The 22,890-nt window shown below is 59.2% G+C and overlaps 1 protein-coding gene across 2 annotated transcripts in view; it reads right to left on the bottom strand.

Moving 5' to 3' along the window:
- The window catches only part of GRAMD4 (GRAM domain containing 4), a 63,584-nt gene that overhangs the window by 14,227 nt on the left and 26,467 nt on the right, over positions 1-22,890 (bottom strand). For both annotated transcript variants that reach the window (XM_081125129.1, XM_081125128.1), the window contains exons 2-4: positions 20,612-20,822; positions 16,735-16,855; positions 688-808 (exon numbers count right to left, since the gene is read on the bottom strand). In XM_081125129.1, the coding sequence (XP_080981255.1) occupies positions 688-808; positions 16,735-16,855; positions 20,612-20,822 (453 nt within the window). The remainder of the gene's footprint in view (positions 1-687; positions 809-16,734; positions 16,856-20,611; positions 20,823-22,890) is intronic.

The following is a 22,890-nucleotide window of genomic DNA, read 5'->3' as shown; positions in this document are numbered from 1 at the left end:
CTGCGGTTCCCAGCGCCCCCAGTCTGGCAGGGACCCCAGGACATGGGAAGGGTATGGCTCCAAAGAGGCTTGGGGGTCCATAGTTGCCTCGGAACAGGGCCAGGGGGCTAGGAGACCCTCAGCAGTGCACACCCTCAGCTTCAGGGAGCAGGGGGTGCGGTTTCTGCTTTGTTCACATGTCATTCACTCCAACACCTCCATGGGCCAACCCAGCCTGCAGGATTGTAACCCCCAAAGCGAGACCTGCAGCAGGAAGCATGGAGGACTAGCTGGACAGACCTGCAGGGTGAGCACAAAGCAGTGGACGCGGAAGGTGAGATGGAGGTGGCGTCCAGGGAAGGGGGCTGTGGTCAGGGGGGAGTGCGGCCTTCACGCCACCCCTCCGGGGATCCGCACCCGCAGCTACTGACTTAATGGGGATTTAGCAGGACCGGAAGGGGAGCCCAGGGCACACATAGGAGATTCCAGGACCCCAGCCGGGTTCCCTCTATTCCTGGGCAGGCGTCGAGGCCCCTGACCAGGTGTTCTCTGGGCGAGCCGGAGGGGGGGTGTCCAGAAGAGGTGGCTCCCCCAGGAAGCACCGACAAACTGGTTCCCAGCAGAGCCTGGGCCCAGGTGTACGCCGCGGGGACCTCGCCCCCCCCCCGGCCTTGGGCACCTCCTCACGTGGCCCCTGCACCCCCTCACCTGCCCTTCAGCACTTCCTGGACCTTCTGTTCCAGCTCGATCCGTCGCTGCCGCTCCCGGTCCAGCTCCTGCCGCAGCATCTCAGAGTTGGTTTCTTCTCGCAGCTTCCGGAGCTCCTCCTCTGTGAGGGAGACCACCAGGTGACCACCACTCCCTGTCCCCCTGCCCCCTCCGGCTGCACCAGGGCCAAGGAAGGCATGGTCTGCGGAGCACTGAGGCCCTCCGTGCCTGACAGGAGGTGGCAGCTACCCTGCTTCTCTCCTGTGGGCACCCCCGCAGAGGGGACTATTAATCGGGGCTCCTCTCACTCAGGGGGCAAGATCCAGGGCAAAGCAAGGGCGAGGATTCCTTCACTAAATAAGACGGGTGTAAAATAGACACGCAAAAAGCATCTCACCAACCACACCACCCGGCAGGACGCCCCAGAGGAAGGGACCCCACAACGTCTCCCACACACAGGTGCACCCGGCATGGCCCTGGGAGGGGCACAGTCAGCTCCCACCACCTGGGGAGCCCAGCAGGAGAGAGATGCTCTTGAGAGGCCTCACCAAGGAGGCGAGACCTGAGCTGCGGGCTGAGTGAAATGAAGAGCGAAGCCCAGGCGCCTGGGAAGAGCATGGGCCGGCAGGGGAACAGCCTCGCAAAGGCCCTGAGGCCGCAGGGCCCACAGGCTGGGAGGGGGCATCATAGATGAGATGGGGGGGAGGGCAGAGAGCTCTGGCAGCAGGGAAGAGGGCCTGACATTATTCTGGGAGTGATGGTTGCCAAGGCCAAGTAGTTGTTTTAAATGGAGTAAGTGGAGAGCTGAGCCACGGCCCTCAGAGAAGACCCCGTCTGAGCTGCGGGACCTGGGGCTATGTGACCGCACATGGACAAAGGGGCTTTGCAAATGCAATGAGCTTAAGGATCTTGAGACAGAAGAGCATCCTGGGTTATCTGGATCATGTAAACTCGTAAGAGGGAGGAGAGTCAGAGGTCAGAGACTGGACGATGCCTCCTGCTGGCTCTGAAATCGGAGGGAGGGGGCAGGAGCCAAGGAAGGCAGGGTGGTCTGGAAGCTGGAAAAGTCAAGGAAGGAACCCTCCCTGTGAGCCCACAAAAGGCACACAGGGACTGTGAGGAGGGACAACACTCGCTGGGGTCAGGTCACCGCCTGCCCAGGTGGGACTGAGGCTGGTTACTGGGCAGCATGGGGTCCAATGTGGCCGAGGGTCAGCTAACTCTTGTTTCTACCTGAGGTCGGCCGAGTGTAGCCTGTGGTGGCCACAGTCCAGGTGATGGGTCACAGACCGTGCAAACAAATTCCCACGGGAAAAGCCACTTTGCTCGAGTCCCGAAAGGCATTCCTGAGACCAGTAAATTTACCGAAACCAGTGAGGACAGGGCCCCAGTGAGAGCCAGGCCTGCGGGCTCACCTCCACTGCCCCTCCACTGCCCCTCGCTGCGGGTCATGGTAACACTCTCGCTGGCCCGGGCAGGATGGCGGGGTGCTCAGGGCGACCCAGCAGCTTGTCTTCCTGGCCTGGCTGCCTCAGCAGACCTGGGGGCGCAGGGCCAAGCCCAAGACCCTGAAATTCAGGCCAAGGCCACTACACGGCCCCGGGCCCCAAACCTAGGCAGCTGACAGAGGCGGCTGTGCGTGAACGGTGAGAGCTTGTCCCACAGCGCAGAGGTGGACAGACCTGAGAGGTCTCCGGTCCAAAGACCCCTGCCGGGCAGGCACCCCAGGGGGAAGGAGGGCTCCACCCGGGGAGTTCGTGACTGGCTGGACTTTGTCACTAGCCAAGGAAAAATATTTAGATTTGCTGAGTGCTGGGATGTCCACTCAGTAAATATTTGGAGTGCTCAAGAGTCCTCCAAGGTCCTCCCCTGCTGGGCTCGGCCCTGCTCCCGGCACCTGGGTCTCAGCTTCCTCCAGCGCCCTGCCCACTCCCACCCGCCGGGCTCCTTGGGAGAGGACCCTCCCCAGCGAGGGGGCCGGGAGGGTGCCACCCAACCCCAAGGAAGCTGTCCTGCCTGGTTCCCGTTAGCAGCGGTTTCCTCCAGAGACCCCTTCGGTTCTGGGCTGAAGCAGTGTGGTCGTCACAGGGCTGTGTCCCGAGGACTGAGGCCTCCCACCAGTGAACCGGGTGCCTCCCCAGGACGCAGAGGCAGCCTGTTTAGGGGCCACGCAAAGGGGAGATTCGAAGGAAGGGGTGGCGCCCTGGCCGGTGTGGCTCGGTTGGCTGGATCATCGATCAACACCAAAAGGATGTCGGTTCATTCCAGGTCCGGGCATGTCTACCTAGGTTGCGGGTTTGATCCCCAGTGGGGGCGCGGACGGAAGGCAACCAATCGATGCTTCTCTGGCACATCGATGTCTCTCTCCCCCCCCTTTTAAAATCAGTAAAACATTCTCAGGTGAGAATTAAAAAAAAGAAAGAAAGAAACAAGGGGTGGCCTCTGTCTCGGGCCTTGGGGACACTGAGACTCAGAAGTAGGGTCCAGCCTGGACCCGGCAAAAAGGGAAGAGCAGGCCAGGAGGCAGGTGACAGGGTGCAGAGTCCCTGCTCCGAGCTGCAGGAAGCCAAGCCTCGGACCCCCCAGCCCCCACCGCTCACAGCCTGGCTCCTTTAAAGCAGGGACGGTGCCAGGCACAGGTGCACGGGGCCCTCACCCACACACATGCTGGGATCCTTCCTGCAGGCACCCAAATCCATCCACGTTTCTCACCTCAGCTCCCACGCTTGATCCTAACGGGCCCCCCAGCTCCCCTCACACCCTCCAATCTGGCTCCAAACAGCAGCCAGAGGGTCCTCCTGAAGCCTGAGGCAGCCTTGCTGCTGCTCTGCTTAAAACTCTCTGGGGCTTCCCACGGGGCTCCTGATAAAATGCACCCACCCTGCGAGTCCTCCCACCGAGGCCCGCACCCCATCTCCAGCTGTCTCCCTCTGCCCTCTCTCATCTTTGTTCGCCGGGTTCAAGCCACAGTGACCTTCCTCTAGGTCTTCAAGTGCCCTGATCCTGCCCCAGGGCCTTTGCACATGCCGGCGCCCCTCAACCTTAGTCCTGACCCAGATGCCATTTCCCCTGAGTGACCTCCCTGACACTGCCCCCCAATCTGATGTGGCCTTTTGTCATTTTCTCTCATAGGTCTTGCTCTTTCCTGTCAGGATAACCCAGGTCCTCAGGGTGCTGGGAGGGGACACCAAGAGGTGACGCACGTTTACAGAGAAGGGCTCAGCAAACATAACCCCCGGCAAACACATCACATTTCTAATTCTACATTCACCTAAGGGTTCCCTGGCGCAGGCCCACGTCCCCCAGCAGGCCCGAGGGAGGAACCATCTGCTTCGCTGTCTGTGCTGGTGCCAGGACCTGCCTTAACTCAAGGGGATGCCAGTAAAGACGCGGGGAACAGATGCTGTGAGGCGGGGACAGCACCAGTCCACATACGGGGCTCGCTGGGAACTGGCCAGAGAGGACACCCATGGTGGGGAAGGGGTCCAGGTGGAAATTCAGCCATCGGCCCAAGTGTGACCAGCGGTCACTTCCCAGTACAGGTCACCGGCTCCTGAAGGACATCTGCACCCCATACAGCGGCCCCCACGCTTCAGGCCTCAGCCTCCCCCAGCCTCGTACAAGGGCTCCTGGGGACCCTGACCCGAGCACTCAGGGTCATTTAGAGTCCCCACCTGCCACAGTCCTTGAACACAGAGCACCTGTTAGGGGGCTAGAAGGGGGGACTAGGGTGATCGGGGGTCCACAGCCCTAACAGGTGATCAGCCCAGGAGCCTCTGCCTCCATGGGGATCTCCACTCAGCCCCGTGCTAAGTTCGGCAAATGCTGTCAGAGTGGGGACAGCACTGTGACAAAGCAGCCACACCCTGCCCAGAGCAGCATCGGGGTGCGTCCCTGAGAACACATCCCGTGTGTGAAGTGAACTGCACTGGCTCCATCGGGTGAGCCGAGGCTGCTCCCTGCCAGGCCCTCAGCCCCTTGGGAGGTGGGCCTGTCCTATAGTAGGTGGGGCTCTAGGTCCCTCCTCTGAGGACTTGAACCCACTGACAGCAGGGCACCCTGGCCTCAGGGGATGTGGAGACCTCTGCCCTCCTGTGTGCCCGCAGATCTGCAGCCGCCCCTCAGGACCCTCTGAGCACCTGCCTCTCGAGCCGTGGGCCTGGCACACAGCTGGCGCTCACTCAAGGCTCACTGGATACGCACGTGGGTGAACCTCACTTGCAGTGAGTCTCCACAGACGCCTGTCCACCCAGCGCTCCGTGGGCGGCCCTTCGCAGGGGTGAGAGCCCTCTACCCCGAGGGGACTGGCGCCTGGCTCAGTCCAGTGTCTACGGCGACGGCCCTGCGCCCACCTCACAGGGCCTGGGCTGGGTGAGTTCCCAAAAGGCGAGGCAGTGTTCCCCCTCCCACGCATGACTGCTCCCGTGGGAACAGCACGTGCTCCGGGGAGTACACAGGGTACGAGTTTCGAGTCAGCACAGCCTTGCTCCTGGGAGGCAAGGGCGGGGCGCGTTCTAGTCAAGGTCAAGGTGGTTTCCCACCTGCTCCTCTGAACCCCGACACCCACACACACCCCATCCCTCCATGGATCTCTGCGTCATCTGAAGGTCACGGCGGCCCCCACATCTCCTCCCTCCATAGACATCGGGTGCCTTGGCCCCTCCAGCATCCTTAACAGGAAACCACATTTTCCTAACACTGCAGCCCCCGAACCCCCCTCCCCACGTCACTACCCTGTGAAAGGTCAATGCATAGCCAGGTTCCGCCACACGGCAACCAGTAGCCAGCTGGCCGTGGGCTGGACGTGAGCACGTGGACACACAATCCCTTCCCACAGCTCGTGGAATGCGCTGCACCCGCTTTCCAGTGTGCAGACTCACTCACAGCAAGGGGTCTCAGAGACGAGGGGCCTCGGCCACTCAGGGAGGCCTGTCTTTATACCCTCGACCTCCTTACCCCTCTGAAGCTGCCCAGCTCCCCTTCCCTGGGGCCGAGGCCCTGCAGAGCCGAGACAAGCACACTCCTTCCCCCCAGGTCCTGAGGCCCACTGCCCCGGCGGCCGGAGGGCAGGTCCTCCCCAGCCAGGGCGGGGACAGTGGCCACCCCCGGGGCAGGCTGTGCGTGGGACAGCAGCCCCACACAGCCTGGAACCTGCTCATCCCAGTTCCCAGCGAAGCCACAAGAAGATGTCACCTTTCCCAAGTGCCTCCTTTCCTGGTGGCGCAAAGGCAACGAAATAGACTAAACCACCGGCGTTCAGTGACCGTTCCTCTCCCACAGCTGCTCTCTGAGCGACTCTCTCCTGCACCCAACGCAACAGTCCCAGCAGTGACGTGAATGTTACGGGTCTTCTTGCCCCCGCACCCCCCATGGTGACATATTTAGATCACGCTGCACAGACACAGCTGGCTCTGCACAGGACAGCGGTGCCACAAATCCCTGCCATCGATTTCTCTCTCCTCTCTGAGTAAGAGAAGAAATGGGAGCCAATTTCCTGCCTGAAAGCGCTGAGCTGGTCATTCAAAAGGTGCCTCATCCCTCCAGCCGCCCACTCTGGCTGTTCTCCCGAGCCCTCTGCCCCTCCCACCTCCCACAAGAGCCATCGGGCAGCGGCAGGTGATGGGGAGATGGGAAACCCAGGGAACCCCCAGAAATGTCTGCTTGACTTTCTAAAGCTTGGTTTCCTATCCAAATGCCCCCTCTTGCATCCCGGGGTCCGGCTCTGGCAGGGGCATTCAGAGACCCTAGAGAGGTAAGGACGTCAGTGTTGCCTGCAGCCCCGTTTCTGCACGGATACTGCTGGCCACTGCTCTCAAAGGGACAGGGCAAAACGAGCTATAGACGTGAGCCCCCAAAACAGGAAACCAGCACCACATGACAGAGGACGCCGATGGCACTCCCCACGAGGGCAGCCCACCCACCTGCTCCAGCCTTCAGGCCTCGAGTCCGGGAGGAGAAGGGCAGGATCGGCCAGCTGACCGGGATCTCCAGACCCCCCACACCGGCCCACAGCACCCGACTCGGAGGGAGACAGAGGCCAGGCCTCCGCCCGGCCCACGGCCCAGCCCACCGCCAGCCTTCAGCCTCCAGGGAAGTCACTGGGAGGAAGGAACTTGGCTTCCAGGCTATTTTTAAACCTGTAAAAGTAGATATCTCAAGCGGGAGCCCTCCTGGCACACAATTCAACAGGCCCAGCCGCAGCCAAATATAAAAATCATGTGATAATCCTTAAATAAAACTCCTTCCCACCAGCCAGGAGTGCAAGCGCAGGGACCCCTCAAAAGCTGTCCCCGCCACCCGGCCAGGTGAGCGGCCTACACACCTGAGGCTCTGGGCCTCCATCTCCCTCCTCAGCTCTCACCGCAGCTCCCCGGCCGCCAGCCTCCAGGCCCCACTCGCCCCTCCCCCGCCGCTGGGGTCCTTTCTGGAGGGCGGAGGGCAGGGCCCCCCCCCCAGGGACCGGACACCAGGGCGGAGCAGGGGCAGCCACACTTCCAGCCACTGGGAGGAGTGCCCACTGCAGCTCCCACCTCCCCTCACCCCCCCAACCGGGAAAACCAGTTCACTACAGGAAATGAATCGCTTTTATTGTAAACTTTCATCTTATCGCCTCCCTAACATTTACTACAGCCTGTTATTTGCTGCTACACAAAGAGGTGGCATTTATGGGACTATGAGCAAGTACCAACAGCCACGCTGACTGGCTGGTCACCGGGAGGCAGCGAGCTCTAAGCATTTCTCACTCTACGCAACAGGCAGGCGGCTGCGGGGATGCTCGCTCATCGCTGGGCTTCAGGCACATTTTAGGAAACAGGCTGGGGGTGTGGGGGGACAAGCCGTGTATGACAACTGTTCCCAGGTAAAACAGCAAGAAACAGGATCCCAGCAGCATTGCGGTGCATCTCACACCTGAGGTCTGGGGGCCCTGGGCCCAGTGACTGAACCAGGAATGTGTGTGCACCAGCCCCCCATCCCGTGCCCTCTCTTTTCAACTAAGAGCTTAGAACCCAGCAGCAGAGCCTCCAGGCCCCAGTCCTTTCCCACAGCAACAAGCTATCTGGGCTGGGGGCGGTCAGGGACCCCTGGCCCCCAGCAAGGTGAGACTAGGCCCCAAGTTACTGAGTGGGTGAGCCCACCAGGGAGCAAAGGTGACACATACAAAACATGTGCTTAGGGACCAAACACCAGAGAGGATGGGAGAACCAGAGCTCTGGGAGGTGCCCAGGGGGGCCATGAAGGAAGTATGGAAGGGGGTGCCCAGTGGAGGTAAAGTCTATCTGTCCACCTGTCCACCCATCTACCCATCCATCCATCCACTCACCCACCTATCCATCCATCATCAGCCCACCTATCACTCACCCACTCACTGATCCATCCATCCATCCATCCATCCACCCACCCACTCATCTACTCACTGATCCATCCATCCATCCATCCATCCACCCACCCACTCATCTACTCACTGATCCATCCATCCATCCATCCATCCACCCACTCACCCACTCATCTACTCACTGATCTATCCATCCAATCCATCCATCCATCCAATCCATCCATCCATCCATCCATCCGATCCATCCATCCACCCCACTCATCTACTCACTGATCCATCCATCCATCCATCCATCCATCCATCCACTCATCTACTCACTGATCCACCCACCCACCCACCCATCCATCCAGTCATCCACCATCCAGATGTGCACTGAGCACCCACAGCCGCTAGGCCCTGGGCTCTAGCTGTGGGAATTCATTAGATGAGGCAGCAGCTACTTTTGCTCCTTCTCAGAGTCCAGGTCAGGACAGGAGATAAAATGTGGATGGAGAAGAGTCCCTCGTGGAGCTGGAACATCAGGGCGCTCCTCACATGCCAGAGACAGCCCATCTCTGCCAGCCCAGCCTCACCGTGCAGATGAGGGTTTCCCAGGAGGGGACAGCCGGGGAGCTCGCAGAGGACGGGAAGGTGTGCTGACCTGGCCGCTTCTGTGCCCACTGCACACCTGGGAGCTCAGGGCTGCCACCTGGAGGTGGGGACACCACAGCCACCTTTCTCACAGCCCAGGGCACTTGTGAGGTGTTCGGTGGGGTGGGACACAGAGCTCTGACCTATCGCACCCTGTGAGACTCCATCCTGTCATCTTCCAAAACACCCGTCAGATAACAGTGCTGGACCAGGACGCGGAGCCATGAAAACAACACTCTCAGGTGGGCACGTTCAAGCTTCCTCCCTGATTTCACCCTCACCCGAGATTCCCGGAGCCCGGGGCCCCTGGGAGCAGCCGGGAGGAGGCCTGGGGCTGGCAGGACCCAGGGTCTCCCCTCTGAGCAGAGAAGAAACAGGGCAGGGTGGGTGCTCAGCGGGCACCGAGCCACGGCTGCCGTGGGGTCAGCTGGCCGCGTCCTCCAGCTCTGTCCTGGACAAGGAGGAGTCAGGGTCCAACGTGCGCAATGAATTATGAAGGAGCAGATTCTCACCGGCACGGGAAGCGATCGAGAAAAATGAAATTCTAGCCGGCACAGCAGGCCAGACAAGTAATTTTCTTAGGGGCCAATTTCACGCGTTCCGGATGAATTCTATACGATCCGGACATCCGGTCCCGTCTCTGCCGTCTGTCTTCATCTCCGCGTATCCGATCTGTTTATTTCCCTCCTGTCTGTCTGGGTCACCCATCTGTTGTCTCCCCAAAAGGGCAGAAACTGATCAGTAAGCACCTCACTATGGGATAGAGCTGTCCAACCCCATCCTGGGTATGGGGACTTTATCTTCTCAGCTCAACATCACAGAACAAACAGGAGCAGAGGGACACCTACAGGCAGGTCCACAGGGGCGGGTCCAGAGGTATCTGATCAACCCCACACCTAACCCTGTCCCCAGCAGGCCTCCAGCGGCTGCCTCGTCCCTTTTGGGCACCTGCAGCACCAAGGCCCTTGTTTTTGGAAGGCTTCCCTGGCAAGAAAGGTCTTCCCTAACCTGAGTCACACAGACTGCCCCTGGAACCCTCTCTTCCCTCCAGGGCTCCCTGTTACAACTGGGCCCAGAGAGGGGGGCCCTCCAGGCCACAGGAGGCAGCTGGGGGCCGTCCTGTTTGCCTCCCTGACTGGCTTCTCCGAGAAGCCCCCCCACACACACACAAAGGGTAACAACCACCCATGCTGACCCCTGTGGGTCAGAGCAGGAAGGGGGACGTACAGGAGCTCTGGGGGCTCAGGAGCAAAGGGTGCCCCCTCCCAGAGCCAGGCTCTGGCACCTTCACGGCCGCCTGCCTGTCTGCGTCCACTGGGAACCCATGTGTCCCTGTCACTAAGTGGGTGCCAGTGGCCCAGAGATGATGGAGCCCCTGCCCTGAGGGCTGGAGTCCACAGGTCGCGGAACCCCAGGGCCCACACCCCGCAGGCGGTCGATAAACGCACAGTCCCGCCCGACGGGGCACAGCACATTGGTGCAAAAAGGCAGAAACAATTGAGGTGCACTTCGGGCTGCACGAAAATGTACGGCTCTTTTCATTTATTTATGTGCTTCTTTAACAAATTTAGGATCCAGCCAGGAGCCCGAGCGCACTCCCGTTCCCCATGCTTCATCCCGTGTCATTTTCTCTCAGGAACACTCGTTCCCTTCAATGTTTAATGAAGGAAGGCGGCCGCCGCACGCGGGCTGCTCCCTCTCCTCCCAGAAGAGCCCGGCTGCGCCCGGAGAAAGTGCCGCAGATGTGGGGCCGGTGTCAACACGCCCCACGCGTTCACGGGTGGGGAGCCAGGGCCGCTCCCCGGGGGCTGCGCTGAGCCGGAGAAGCCTGGGTCCCAGCCCCAGACAAGGCGCCTTGCCCGTCCCACGTCAGGCTGTGCCCCCTGCACACGGAAACACCTTTGCGGGCCCCGAGGGTGTATCGCTCTGTCTGTGCGCACGGCACGTTCCCAGGTACTGAGACGGGCAGTGGAGGGAGGCAGCTCTCCTGTCGGACCCCAGCTCTGACTGGGTCCTCCTGCCACTCGGTCCCCCGTTCACCGAGCTCCTGCGGGACCCAGGGCACCATGCTGGGTGCACAGGGTGTAGACCAGGCAGAGAGAGCCCAGTAAGAGCTGGCACCTGTGTGACAAGCCCAGTGAGAACCGGCAACAGTGTGACAAGCCCCGTGAGAACCGGCAACAGTGTGACAAGCCCCGTGAGAACCGGCAACAGTGTGACAAGCTCAGTGAGAACCGGCAACAGTGTGACAAGCCCCGTGAGAACCGGCAACAGTGTGACAAGCTCAGTGAGAACCGGCAACAGTGTGACAAGCCCAGTGAAAACCCGTAACCACGTAACAGGCCTAGTAAGAACTGGCAACTGTGTAACAGGCCAGAGGTGGTGCGGTCACCATGGACAGGGCACGGGGCCCACACCAGGCCGTGTGCCCCCGGCAGAGGCAGAGGAAACATGCACGGGAACATCTCTAAGGACCACTGCGGAGGGACCTCAGGACACAGCATCAGTGTGACGAAAGTGAGAGTGGGCTAACATTTGTCTAAGGGGGCAGGTAAGAACAAACGCACATACCTGCTTCTCTAAAGAAGCCAACGGAGGGATAAACTGTAAAAGAAATTCGTTATCTCTAGGGAAAGAGAGGGAATGGGGGGCGCAGGAAGAGAAAGCCGGTTCTCTGCATATACCTGGACTCTGAGGCCGTGCAAACAATTTAAGGTAGCTACAAAAAGAAGCTAAATTTTAAAAAGAACTCTCACACTAGCCGGTGTTGCTCAGCGCTTAGAGCGTTGGCCCGCACGGGGAAGGGTTTGCAGGTTCAATCCCGAGCCCGAGGGTGGGTGGCAACCAATCGATGTGTCTCTCTCACATCGATGTTTCTCTCCCTCCCTCTCTCTCCCCCCCCAAAAAATATCAATGGAAAAATATCCTCAGGTGCGGATTAACAAAAATAAATAAGTAAACTCTCTACAATGTACACAATGGGACAAAATGACATCCTGCATCTCAGTACCAAGGACACAGCATCACACCTGTGAGGCTCTTGACCTGACTCTCATCACGAGGCGACATCAGAAAAACCCAAATTGAGGGACAGTCTACAAAATGAGTGACCTGTGTTCTTCAGATCATTGGCCAAGAAACACACAGACGGGCGGGATCACTGTTTCAGGTCACAAGAGACAAGGGGCAGGACGGCCGAGGGAGGCTCCTGAGCTGACTCTCTTTCGCCATCAAGGACGTTTTTGGGACAAACAGAGAAGTTAGAATAACATCTTAGATTAGAAAACGGTATCTGACGGATGTCAGTTTCCTGATTCCGATTACAGAGCTGTGTTTGGATGAGAGGATATGCTTGCTTTTAGGAAATACACAGAAATATTTAGAGCTCCAGGGACGTCGTGTCCGCAGAGGACCACCCAATGGTACAGGAAATAAAATGCACGGGTGGAAGGAAGGATGGGCGGGCGGGTGGACAGACGGGGACGGATGGGACAGAGATGCAGACACATGGAAAAATGGTGACCTTTGAGGAATAAGCTGGCTGAAAACTATCCAGGAATTCTTTGTAACTTTCCTGTAAGTCTGAAGTTGTGTCAAATAAGATCTTAAAAGAAAAAAAAATCTCTAAATCTCTAAAGCAAAAATAAACGAGTGAAACAAAGTCTGTGTTGAGTTGATGACAGCCACAGAGAGGGGAAAACTCTACCAAGTGACTTTAAAGTAAAGTAACTGTGCATCCCTCGTGGGACACGCCCTGAGGACAGAGCGGGAGACAAACCCGACGGGTGGCAGTGGCTTGATCTGAGACTGTCATGTGTGTTACCGCGAGATAAACACACAAGCAACTGCTGGTGTCCCTCACCGATAGCAGCACTGTCAGCACAAAGAGAGATTCTGAGAAAAGTCAGACGAGGTGAAGGCCTCACAGCCTGAGAGCAGGGCCTCGGGAGCGATCTGCACGCCTGCGCTCACGGCAGCATTGCTCACAGCCGCCTAAAGCTGTCAGCAGCCCGTGTCCACAGACGGATGAAAAAAATGTGGCCTGTCCATAAATGGAATATTACTCGGCCTTCAAAAGGACGGAAATTCTGACACCTGCCGGCCACGATGTGGGTGAACCTCGAGGACATGATGCTCAGTGACATAAGCCAGACACGGACAGACAGACACACTGTCACTCCCCTCACACGGGGAACTCAGACCAGTCAAGTGCAGAGATGGAAGGAAGGGCGGGCCCCAGGGGCTGGGGGCGGGGAGGGGAGCTGTTTAACATGGACAGAGTTTCAGTTTTACCAGATGGAAAGGGTTCTGGGGGTGGATGGTGGTGGTGGTTGCACAACTTCATGAATATACTTAACCCCCCTGAACTGTTCACTTAAAGAAAGGTTAGGAGAGGACTGGCCGGTGTGGCTCAGCGGCTAGAGTGTCGGCCCACAGAACGAAGGGCCGCGGGTTCAATTCCCGGTCAAGTGCAGGCGCCCGGGTTGCAGGTTCCATCCCGGGCCCAGGTGGGGCGCATGCGGAAGGCAACTAGTTGATGTGTCCCTCCCTCATCGCGGTTTCTTTCTCTCTCTTTCTCTCATCCCCCCCCGACTCTCTCTCTGAAAATCAATGGAAAAAAAATATCCTTGAGTGAAGATTAACAAAAACAAAACAAAAGAATGGTGGAGCCGGAATTCACTGTTCTGCAACCTCTGATGACACAACAGCGCGAAGCTGTAATGACGGCGGTCAGGACCCCAAGGGAGGAGCCTCCCCAAGGTCACCCCTCCCATCAGCCCAGAGGGACAGGGACACGTCAGATCACGTGTTGAGTCCACGGGACACCCCGCCACAGAGGGCCTGGCTCCCCCCCAAAGGGCAGGAAGAGGCCCAGCAGGGTGAGCCACTGACGGGACACAGCTGCCTGTCCCACGGGCGGGGGCTGTTGACACAGAACGTGGACACGGTCGGGGGAATCTGAGCGTACGTTGGATACCTGATGATGTTAAAGAAAAACTTGGTGTGTTTTTCGTGGTGATGTTAGATGGGTGACTTTCATTTTTAAAACATAATGAGCTGCCTACTAAAATATTTACAGATGAAAGGACAGGGTGCCAGCAGGGGTTCCTGGGGGAGGGGCCGCGGCGGGCGCAGGGGACAGAGCCACGCGAGCTCCCTCCCGCAGAAGCTGGGGGTGGGCGCGGGAGGAGGTGGACACTACTCGCTGTGTCTCTCTCTGAAATCTCCCATCATTAAGGAAGAAGGCGCGGCCCTGCCGACGTGGCTCAGCGGGTGAGGGCACCGTCCTGCGCACTGGAAGGTTTCAGGTTTGATTCACGGTCGGGGCACGTACCTAGGCTGCCGGTTTGGTCCCGGCTGGGGCCCATGCGGAGGCAATCGATCGATGTTTCTCTCTCTCCCCCTTCCCCTCTCACTGAAATCAACAGAAAAAGTCCTTGGCAAGGATTTAAAAAAATGAATGCCTGTCAGTGCCACCCCAGGCTGTCCAAGCCGAACTCTCCACTCTTACGACAGGAACTCCCCCGGGGGTGCAAAGACACGCTCCTCTGACCAAACGCTGAGGACAGACCATGGGAACAGTACAGGGACGCCAGCGATGCTGCTCCACGGCCAGGAGCCTCTTCTCTTTTCAACACGGATCCAGTCCCCCGTGGGTGTCCCTATGGGTCCCAGCTCTCCTGCTCACTTGATGGACACTCGCTCCCCACCACCCCCGCTTGGTGCCCCCTCTCTGAGAGGCCTCCTGCCCCTCCCTCCCCGGGGGGCTCCTTGTTAGCGGCTCTCACAGACCCTGGCCCTTTCATTGACAGCACTTGGCCCTGCCGGCTCAGGGAGACTCGTGACACGGCCAATACGCGGCCATCTGACCCACAAAAGCCAAGTTCATGAGGCTCCGTCTGCTGATGTGGTGGCACCGTGCCACGCTCAGCGCAGAATCTGCCCAGCTCTGTGCTCAGACACCCAGAACAGCCTCACACTCGGCCCCGCCAGCACAGGAATCTCCCTGCAGGCCCAGCACAAGCCAAGGGCACAGGCACCGGCCAAAGGACCTCAGCAGGCGGGCCCATCACCATCTGCGACAGGCAGGCTCGGCGGGGCCCAGTCCCCCACCAGCTCGGCAACAGCCTCGGGTGTGTGGGGAGACCAAGGCGGCGTGGGAGACACATGCACGCCTGCACACACACGGAGGTAACTGCACACACGTGGAGGTAACTGCACACACATGGAGGTAACTGCACACACGTGGAAGTAACTGCACATACATGGAGGTAACTGCACACACATGGAAGTAACTGCACACATGGAGGTAACTGCACACACGTGGAGGTAACTGCACACACGTGGAGGTAACTGCACACACATGGATGTAACTGCACACACGTGGAAGTAACTGCACATACATGGAGGTAACTGCACACACATGGAAGTAACTGCACATACATGGAGGTAACTGCACACACATGGAAGTAACTGCACACATGGAGGTAACTGCACACACGTGGAAGTAACTGCACATACATGGAGGTAACTGCACACACATGGAAGTAACTGCACATACATGGAGGTAACTGCACACACATGGAAGTAACTGCACACATGGAGGTAACTGCACACACGCGGAGGTAACTGCACACACGCGGAGGTAACTGCACATACATGGAAGTAACTGCACACACATGGAGGTAACTGCACACACATGGAAGTAACTGCACACACATGGAGGTAACTGCACACACGTGGAGGTCACTGCACACACGTGGAGGTCACTGCACACACGTGGAGGTCACTGCACACACGTGGAGGTCACTGCACACACATGGGGGAAGTAACTGCACACACATGGGGGAAGTAACTGCACACACATGGGGGAAGTAACTGCACACACATGGAGGTAACTGCACACACATGGAGGTAACTGCACACACGTGGAGGTAACTGCACACACATGGAGGTAACTGCACACACGTGCCTGCTGAGGGGAGTACTGACCAGGAAAAGGGGTTCTAAGGGAAGATGGGCTGTGGCACCTGGGCAGCAGGACAAGCTGCAGAAAAGCAGTGACAGCCACGTGCCTCACACCCTGGGGGCAGAAGGCAGGGCACCCCGAGGGTTCTCGCCATCACCTGCAGGCCAGGGGCCTCGTGGGGCCGCAGAGTTGGGTGCCCATGGCTGTCCCTCAGACAACACTTAGTGCACAGCCAACCGGGGGCACACAGGATGGAAGGAGGGGGACAACTCCGGTGGGGACAGAGAGGGTGGGTACCCGGGGGCAGGCAAGGGCACCAGGCCGCTTGGCCCAGGCATCGGAGGGAGACCCCAGCTGGGCATGACACCTAAAGGGAGGCGGCTGCCTGTGGCCCCTCCTCCTGGCCAGGGCAGTTAGTTCTCTGTGAGGCTCAGAGGTGACCGGCTCGGGGCAGCAGGGGCAGAGCTGCTTCCTTCTCCTGCGTCCCCCCAGCAGTGTGGCTCACACCCTGGTGTCAGCGGTGAGAATGCTCGGTCACCCAGCGGGGCCACGGGCGTGGGCCTCGGGGCGAGTCGCCTAGCTTAGGACGGGACCTAAGGTCACTTTATTTACTTAGCCCTCCATGCCTCGGTGTCATTCCCAACCATCTCCACCAGTATCACCACCTGGAGCCCGGCAGCAGGGGCGGGTTAAGCAGCACAAACAGCCCAGCCCAGATGCCAGCACACGGCCAACACGCGACAACGCAGCCCCCGCTGTCCCTCCCACCTCGACGCATGAACTAAACAGAACAGAACAAACAGGAAACGCAGGGTCCGTCACGAAGCTCGACAGGCTCCGAGTCACAGCCCTGGAATCACAGTTCACCAGATTCTAAGATAATCTGATTTCCGGGGACGTTTAATCCCGCCTGGGACACGCTCCTCTGCCCCAGGGAGCAAGACATCGTGGCCACAGCGCTGGGCTTGGCGAGCAGCAGAGGGACACTCAGACTCGGGAGGCAAGAGGCGTGTGGGGATATCCCCACGAGGCAACCCTGTCCCCACGGGTCCAGAGAAGCTGTGGTGACCGGCACGGGGTCCCCTCCACCCCCCGCCCCCTCGCTGGTACTCACGTAAGAAGTGTTTTTCCAGTAAGGCGATTTCCAGGTGACCTTTGATTTCATTCAGTCGGTCATACTCTGTCCGGTTAAAGTCCTGGACGCCTGCAGCCATGATGAGGGTCCCCGGACCAGCCTAGAGGAGAAACACTGAGCTCAGGGAGCCGCCTCGAAGCATCCTGCATCCACCCAGGGGTCCCTGAGGGGCCTGAGGACCCCGAGTTTGGAAGGGCTGGGCCCAGAGTCCCCGCCTGCTGGGACCTGTGGACAAGGCAGGCAGGCACCAGATCAGCCTTAAAACCGACATCAGTTCACCTCGGCCTCGCCGCTGCTGTTGGGGGAGACACGGTAACTCCCCTGCCCACCCTGGAGGAGACGCGCGTGCCCGCCTGCGAACCAGTCTGTCTTCCCCTGCCCATCCCCCACCTCGGCGGCCAAGAGGGTGGCCACTTGGACAACGTAAATGTTTTCTTTTTTTAAAAAAAAATATAACTTTATTGATTTCAGAGAGGGGAAGGGAGAGGGAGAGAGAGAGAGAAGCAGCCGTGATGAGAGAGTCACTGATCGGCTGCCTCCTGCACGCCCCCCACTGGAGACCGAGCCCACAACCTGGGCATGTGCCCTGACCAGGAATCGAACCCCGATCGCCTGGATCCTAGGTCGATGCTCAACCGCTGAGCCACGCCCGGCCGGGCCGTAAATATTCTTAATGCCACTGAACTGGGCACTTAAAAATGGTTCAAGTGCGCCCTGGCCTGCGCAGCTCAGGGGCGAGAGCATCGGCCGGAGCACCGAAGGGTCACGGGTTTGATTCCCGGTCAAGGGCCTGTACCTGGGTTGCAGGTTTGGCCCCCACCCCCAGGAGGGGCACCAGCGGGAGGCGACCCATCGATGGGTCTCTCGCATCCATGTTTCTCTCTCTTCCCCCCTCCCTTCCACTCTCTCTAAAAAATCAATGAAAAAAAAATCCTTGGTTGAGAATTAACCACAAAAAAATGTTTACAGTGGTAAATTTTTTTTGTTACATACATTTCACCACAGTAACAACATAGAGTGAAAACTAAACACACAGAGGGGACCCACCTCCCTGACAGCAAAGCCTCACAAACGGAGACGACTCAGGGCTGCCGTCCCCCCACCGGGTAGGGAAACAGCAGAGCCCGGGGACACCTATGCCGGGGGCAAGCACATGGGACGTGGGCCCTCTAGGCGGCTGGAGGACACAGCACACCCGTGGGAGGGCGACCTGGTAACAGCCACCCAGCAGCGCACCTGGGGTCACTCACGCAGGCCAGGTAGGCAGGTGGCTCATGGGAGTGATGGACCCTCGGAGGCACCGAGTGTCCTTGGGGGGGGCAAACTGGAGCGAGCGCACACTGCACTGCGGGGCTCTGCCACCTGCCACCCACCCTGGGGAAAGAGCCCCGAGAAATGCCACAGGAAATCGACGGGGGCCTGGCTCACACGGCGCCCGGGTGCCCCCCCGCCCCCGTCCACTCTGCAGCCTCGCAGGGCACCGCACTCTCAGGACGGCGCCGTGACCTCTGCAGCGCCCAGACGGGGGCTGCCAGCCCGCGTCACCGGCCCACAGTCCCGCGGCCAAGTGAGGATCTGACCCCGGGCCTGCAGACCCTCTGTGCTGTCCCCGTGCCACCCGCACTCAGACACGCGCGCGTGGGAGGGCCACGCTCCGGATCGAGTCTGGGTCTCCATCAGGACGGCTCCCAGGTCAGGCAGCTGCCACCGGACTCCTCCGATGGACAGAGTGGAGCGGAACAGTCCGACCGGGCTCTGTGTGGGGCCCCGTCTCCGTCTCTCTCACACACACAGTAAAACCTTCAGACAATGGACTAGTTCGGGCAACGGGGTGTCTGTTAAAGCCGAAAGTCCGTTATGTAATAGGTTTCTGGATGTTTAGGCTAAAAAATTGACAAATTAGTTAGTTTACCTGTTTTTACTTATGTAGACATGTTTGTGTAATTAAGTATGTATGAAAATTTTAATTTCACAAAAGAGTTTTTCTACGTATTACTATAATTTTAAATTTATTCTAAACAGCCCTAGCCAGTTTGGCTCAGTGGTTAGAGCATCAGCCCTCAGATGGAAGGGTCTTGGGTTCGAATCCAGACAAGGGCATGTATCTCAGTTGCAGGCTCGATCCCCAGCCCCGGTTCTCTGGTGAGAATTAAAAAAAATTTAAATTTATACTGACTAGGTCTAGTAAATTCCTGCATTCGCCCATCACTGCGAGTAAATAAATGCACATGGCTGGGGCGGGGCTTAGCGACTGGGGCGGGGCTTAGTGGCTGGGCCCGGGCTTAGCGACTGGGGGGGGCTTAGCACACATCGGGGCACAGGACAACAGAACCAATTTCCCCTGGTAGTGCAGTGTGATCACGTGCTAATCATTCCCCAAACATTGCTTACGATCAGTGACTCTTGGATTTAAATACATAGACTACAGTTGTGCGTACGTAATATTTATCTCGGAGGAATTACTACAGTGTTTTTCCCAACATATGGCCCATTCACTAAAATTTGTTAAAAATAAGAGTGACTGAAAAACAAATGCTAACCTGTTAATTTACACATATGACATACAGACCAGAAATTTTGTCTGTCAAATCCGAAGTCTGTTAAATCGAGGTCGGAAAAATCGAGGGTTTATTATACGCACACAGAGCTTGGAGCCATGTGTGGGGATTCTTGCTCCCGAGAGGCCCACCCTTGGCCCAAAGAATATCCAAGAACTGCAGCCCCAGTCCCCAGGCTGGCGCCGGCCGAACAAAAAACACGGCTGTCCCTGCAAGTCAAGTGTGTGCTGCTTGGTGCCGCGACTACACCAGGAGACACACAAGCGGGGCCCCAGCCCGGAGGACCCACCAGCGCCTCTGCTGGGACGTGGCCGGGGTGCGGGGCAGCCGGCTCTCAGGAGGCAGTGCCGGTAAATTATTCATCCTGCTGGGAGCGGAGGGCAGGCCTGTTCCCTGACAGAGCATTAAAAATACAGGGAGTGGGGGAGCGAGCACACACAGGACACATCTGCAAAGAAAGCCTGGTGCAGGCGCTCGGGGAGGAAACCAAAGGGCCATTAAACTTGGTGTCCATGCCGGGAGGTCACCCAGAGAGGACTGAGATGGCTCTGGGCGTCTTCGCTGGCAGTGGGGAGGACCTGGGTGGTTGTGCCCACAGGATGAGCCTGGCAATCACACCTGGCAGGGAGGGGGCCACAGATCCTCCCCACCCCCCGCTGACGAAACGCAAGCTTCCAGACAGCAGGGCCCACGGGTGCCGCAGTGTCTAGTGGAGGTGCCCACAGGATATTTGCTGCCCCGATAAAGAGGGCCCCACCGACTGGCCCATAGGGGCCACTGTCTCCGCGTGGGCTGACGAGGGCTCTCCAGAGGCCGGGGGTCAGGGACAAACACCCTGGCATAGCCAGGCAGACCAGCCAGGTTGCCCAAGCGCAGCCGGAGGCAGGCCAGGGCCCAGCACCTTCCAGACAGTGCCCTGTCCATCCGCCCCCCGTGTCCAGACTCCCAGGGGTCAGGCTGGGCTTCAGCACCACTTCTGCGTGAGGAGCCTGCCAACCACCCGGAACCACGTGGAGGGTGATCCAGCCACTGGACAAGCCCTGGGTCAAGGAAAGGCTGTTTATCCTGGACCAGGTGACAAGCCCCACCAGTGACATGGGCAGGGGGCGGGCAGGGCAGGAGACGGGGCGAGCAAGCCCAGCTTGTCTCTGACCAGCCAGGCGGGTCACGTTCTGCCCAAGCCCACACTCAGCCTAGCCACCCGAGGATGGGGGACCCCACACCGAGGACCCCGGGGTCTGAGGCCAGGCAGAGGGGGAGGACATTCTGGCCCCGGGAGGCCGGCACGGGGTACTCACAGGGTCCCTCAGCTCCTCGCTGTCCCGGGGCGAGGTCCGAGGTATCTTCAGGGGGACTTCGTCTCCACACTCGGTGTCCGAGGCATTGGGAGACTCCGCTAGATCGAGGAAGTCATCTCTCTTGTGACCTCTGAACCTGATCTTGTCCAGCCTCCTGAGCATGTTCAGCACTGAGCCCCTCTGCTTCACCTTAACATGACGGTCGGGGTCCCTGCGGGGGGAGAAGGGGAACAGGGTCAGCGGGTCGCTCGCCCACTGACCACCTGCCCAGCACGCACACCCACCAGCCTCAAGGACACTCTCCTGGCCCAGCGCCCTGGGCTGCGACCAACCCTGTCCTCAGGGAGCAGCCAATTCTGGGCACGGCTCCCACCTTGCACCCACCCCCTGGGCTGGCAGCCGACTTCCTGCCACTGCTGCAGACAAAAGCCGTCCCACTGTGTGCCCCACAGGGCAGGAGGGAGGCAAGCGTCTGAGCGGGAACTTTCGACCAGAAAGACGGGCCAGCCTGGTGCACCAGGGCAGCCGGAGGCCCTGGGGAAGGGACACCCGGGGAAGGGGCCCACACAGCTCAAAAGTTCTCCTAACGAACCGTCAAGAATGTGGCCAGAGCTGTGGCTACGTGCGCTGCCTGGGGCAGCCACAACCCCCCGGAAACCACCCAGACACCAGACACGGGGTATCTCAGTGGGGTCCCTCTGGACCTAGTGAGGCTCTGGCTCGGCTGCTTCACGTGGCCCCTTCCCCAGGACACAGCCCAGGCTGCTCCGTCCTGCCCGCTCCGCTGGCCCCGGACGGGCCGCTAGACTCGGCTGAGCCTCCCTTGCTCTGAGAGGACTCCACACACACGCCCGGCCGGCGGCCTGCCTGCTTCCCTGGGCAGCCCCGAGGCTGCAGGCGTGGTGGGTGTTGTACTGTGGGAACCACAACGTGGCCACACGGCGGGCACATAAGTTTAAACACATATGCACAACCAACCGGGAGGGACATACCATGGAGTCCCCAGTCCCCATCTCTCCACCTAAGCTCAGCCAGGAAAGCCTAGGTGACCCCCCCAAAGTCCCAGGGGCCAGGCTGTGAGTGGCCTGTCGTCCAAACATCCAGCCACCCTCACTCAGCCCACAGCAGGGGCCACGCACCCCGACCCTAGTGCCCGTCACACAGCTTCCCACCTGGGGCGACAGGCCAGACCTCGCCCCCCAGCCCCCCCAATTTCCCCAGGAGGCCCTGGGTCCTGGCAGAAGTGGGGGCTCCGGACACACCTAGGTTCAAAACCTGCTGGCCGCTGGCCACCCTCCTGAGCCTTAGCTCCCGCTTCTGAAATGGGAACATCACCAGTGAAGTACGCCGAGAGTCCCGGTGACGCACATCGCGGCCCAACCCCAGGCCTGGACCCAATGAGGGACACGGGTATTTCCACGGGGGGCGGGCAGGAAGTGGGTGAGCAAGATGGAATCCGCCAACAGGCCCTAACCGCCCCCTTGGGCTGTTTCACGAAGAACCAGGAAGGGGGGAGAAGTGTTTCCTGTTTCCAACTGTGGGTGCAGAGGCTCCCCGATGACCGTTAATCGCTAATCGCTCCCAGGGGTGTCGTCTGCTCTGATGATGTGCCTGCTCCCCCCTCCAGGGCCTTCCTCCCTGTGGCATCACCGCTCACGGCAAGGACCCCCCTCAGAAGGCACCAGACGTGCTCCGGTCTGTGAGGACAGGTGAGGCCTGCAGGGTTCGGGGAGGGGCTGCGGGTGCTCCTGGGACAGGCGCTCTCAGAGCTCTCTCGGGACATGACAAGGTGGCCGGATGTGGCCCTGGTGCAAAAACCACGGGGAACCCAATGGCCCTGGAACTCAGAGCGACCAGGGGTGCACAAGGCTGTGCAGGATGGGGGGGGCGGCGGCCCTGCCCTCAGGGGGTGGGAGGGCCCAACCATCTGGAAAAATATGTGCAAAGGAGCAGCAAACTCCAGATGCGCTGAAAGGTTATGTAAACTTTATTTAAAAAAAAACAAAAACGAAAGAGAACTTGGTGCTTAGCAAGCCCCTGGAGAGAGGGAAATGGTCTATTTGAGAGCCTGAAAAAAATAAGCACAAAGTTAAAAAAGTCTAACGGTCAACTGGACAAAAGTAAACTTTCATTTGCTTAAATTTAAAAAAAAAAAAAGGCAACGACCCCGGGCTACGGGCAGCAAACGCGGCATGTGAAAGACTAATATCTTTGTTAGGAAAGACTGAACAAACTGGTAAACGTCACGGGACCTCGGCACACGGCGGAGCAAACTCGCG

This window comes from Miniopterus schreibersii, assembly GCF_964146895.1.
Source record: "Miniopterus schreibersii genome assembly, chromosome: 2".
In the NCBI taxonomy this organism is placed as follows: Eukaryota; Metazoa; Chordata; class Mammalia; order Chiroptera; family Miniopteridae; genus Miniopterus; species Miniopterus schreibersii.
Note: the sequence above shows the minus strand (reverse complement) of the source record. Positions and strands in the feature narration are given on the sequence as shown.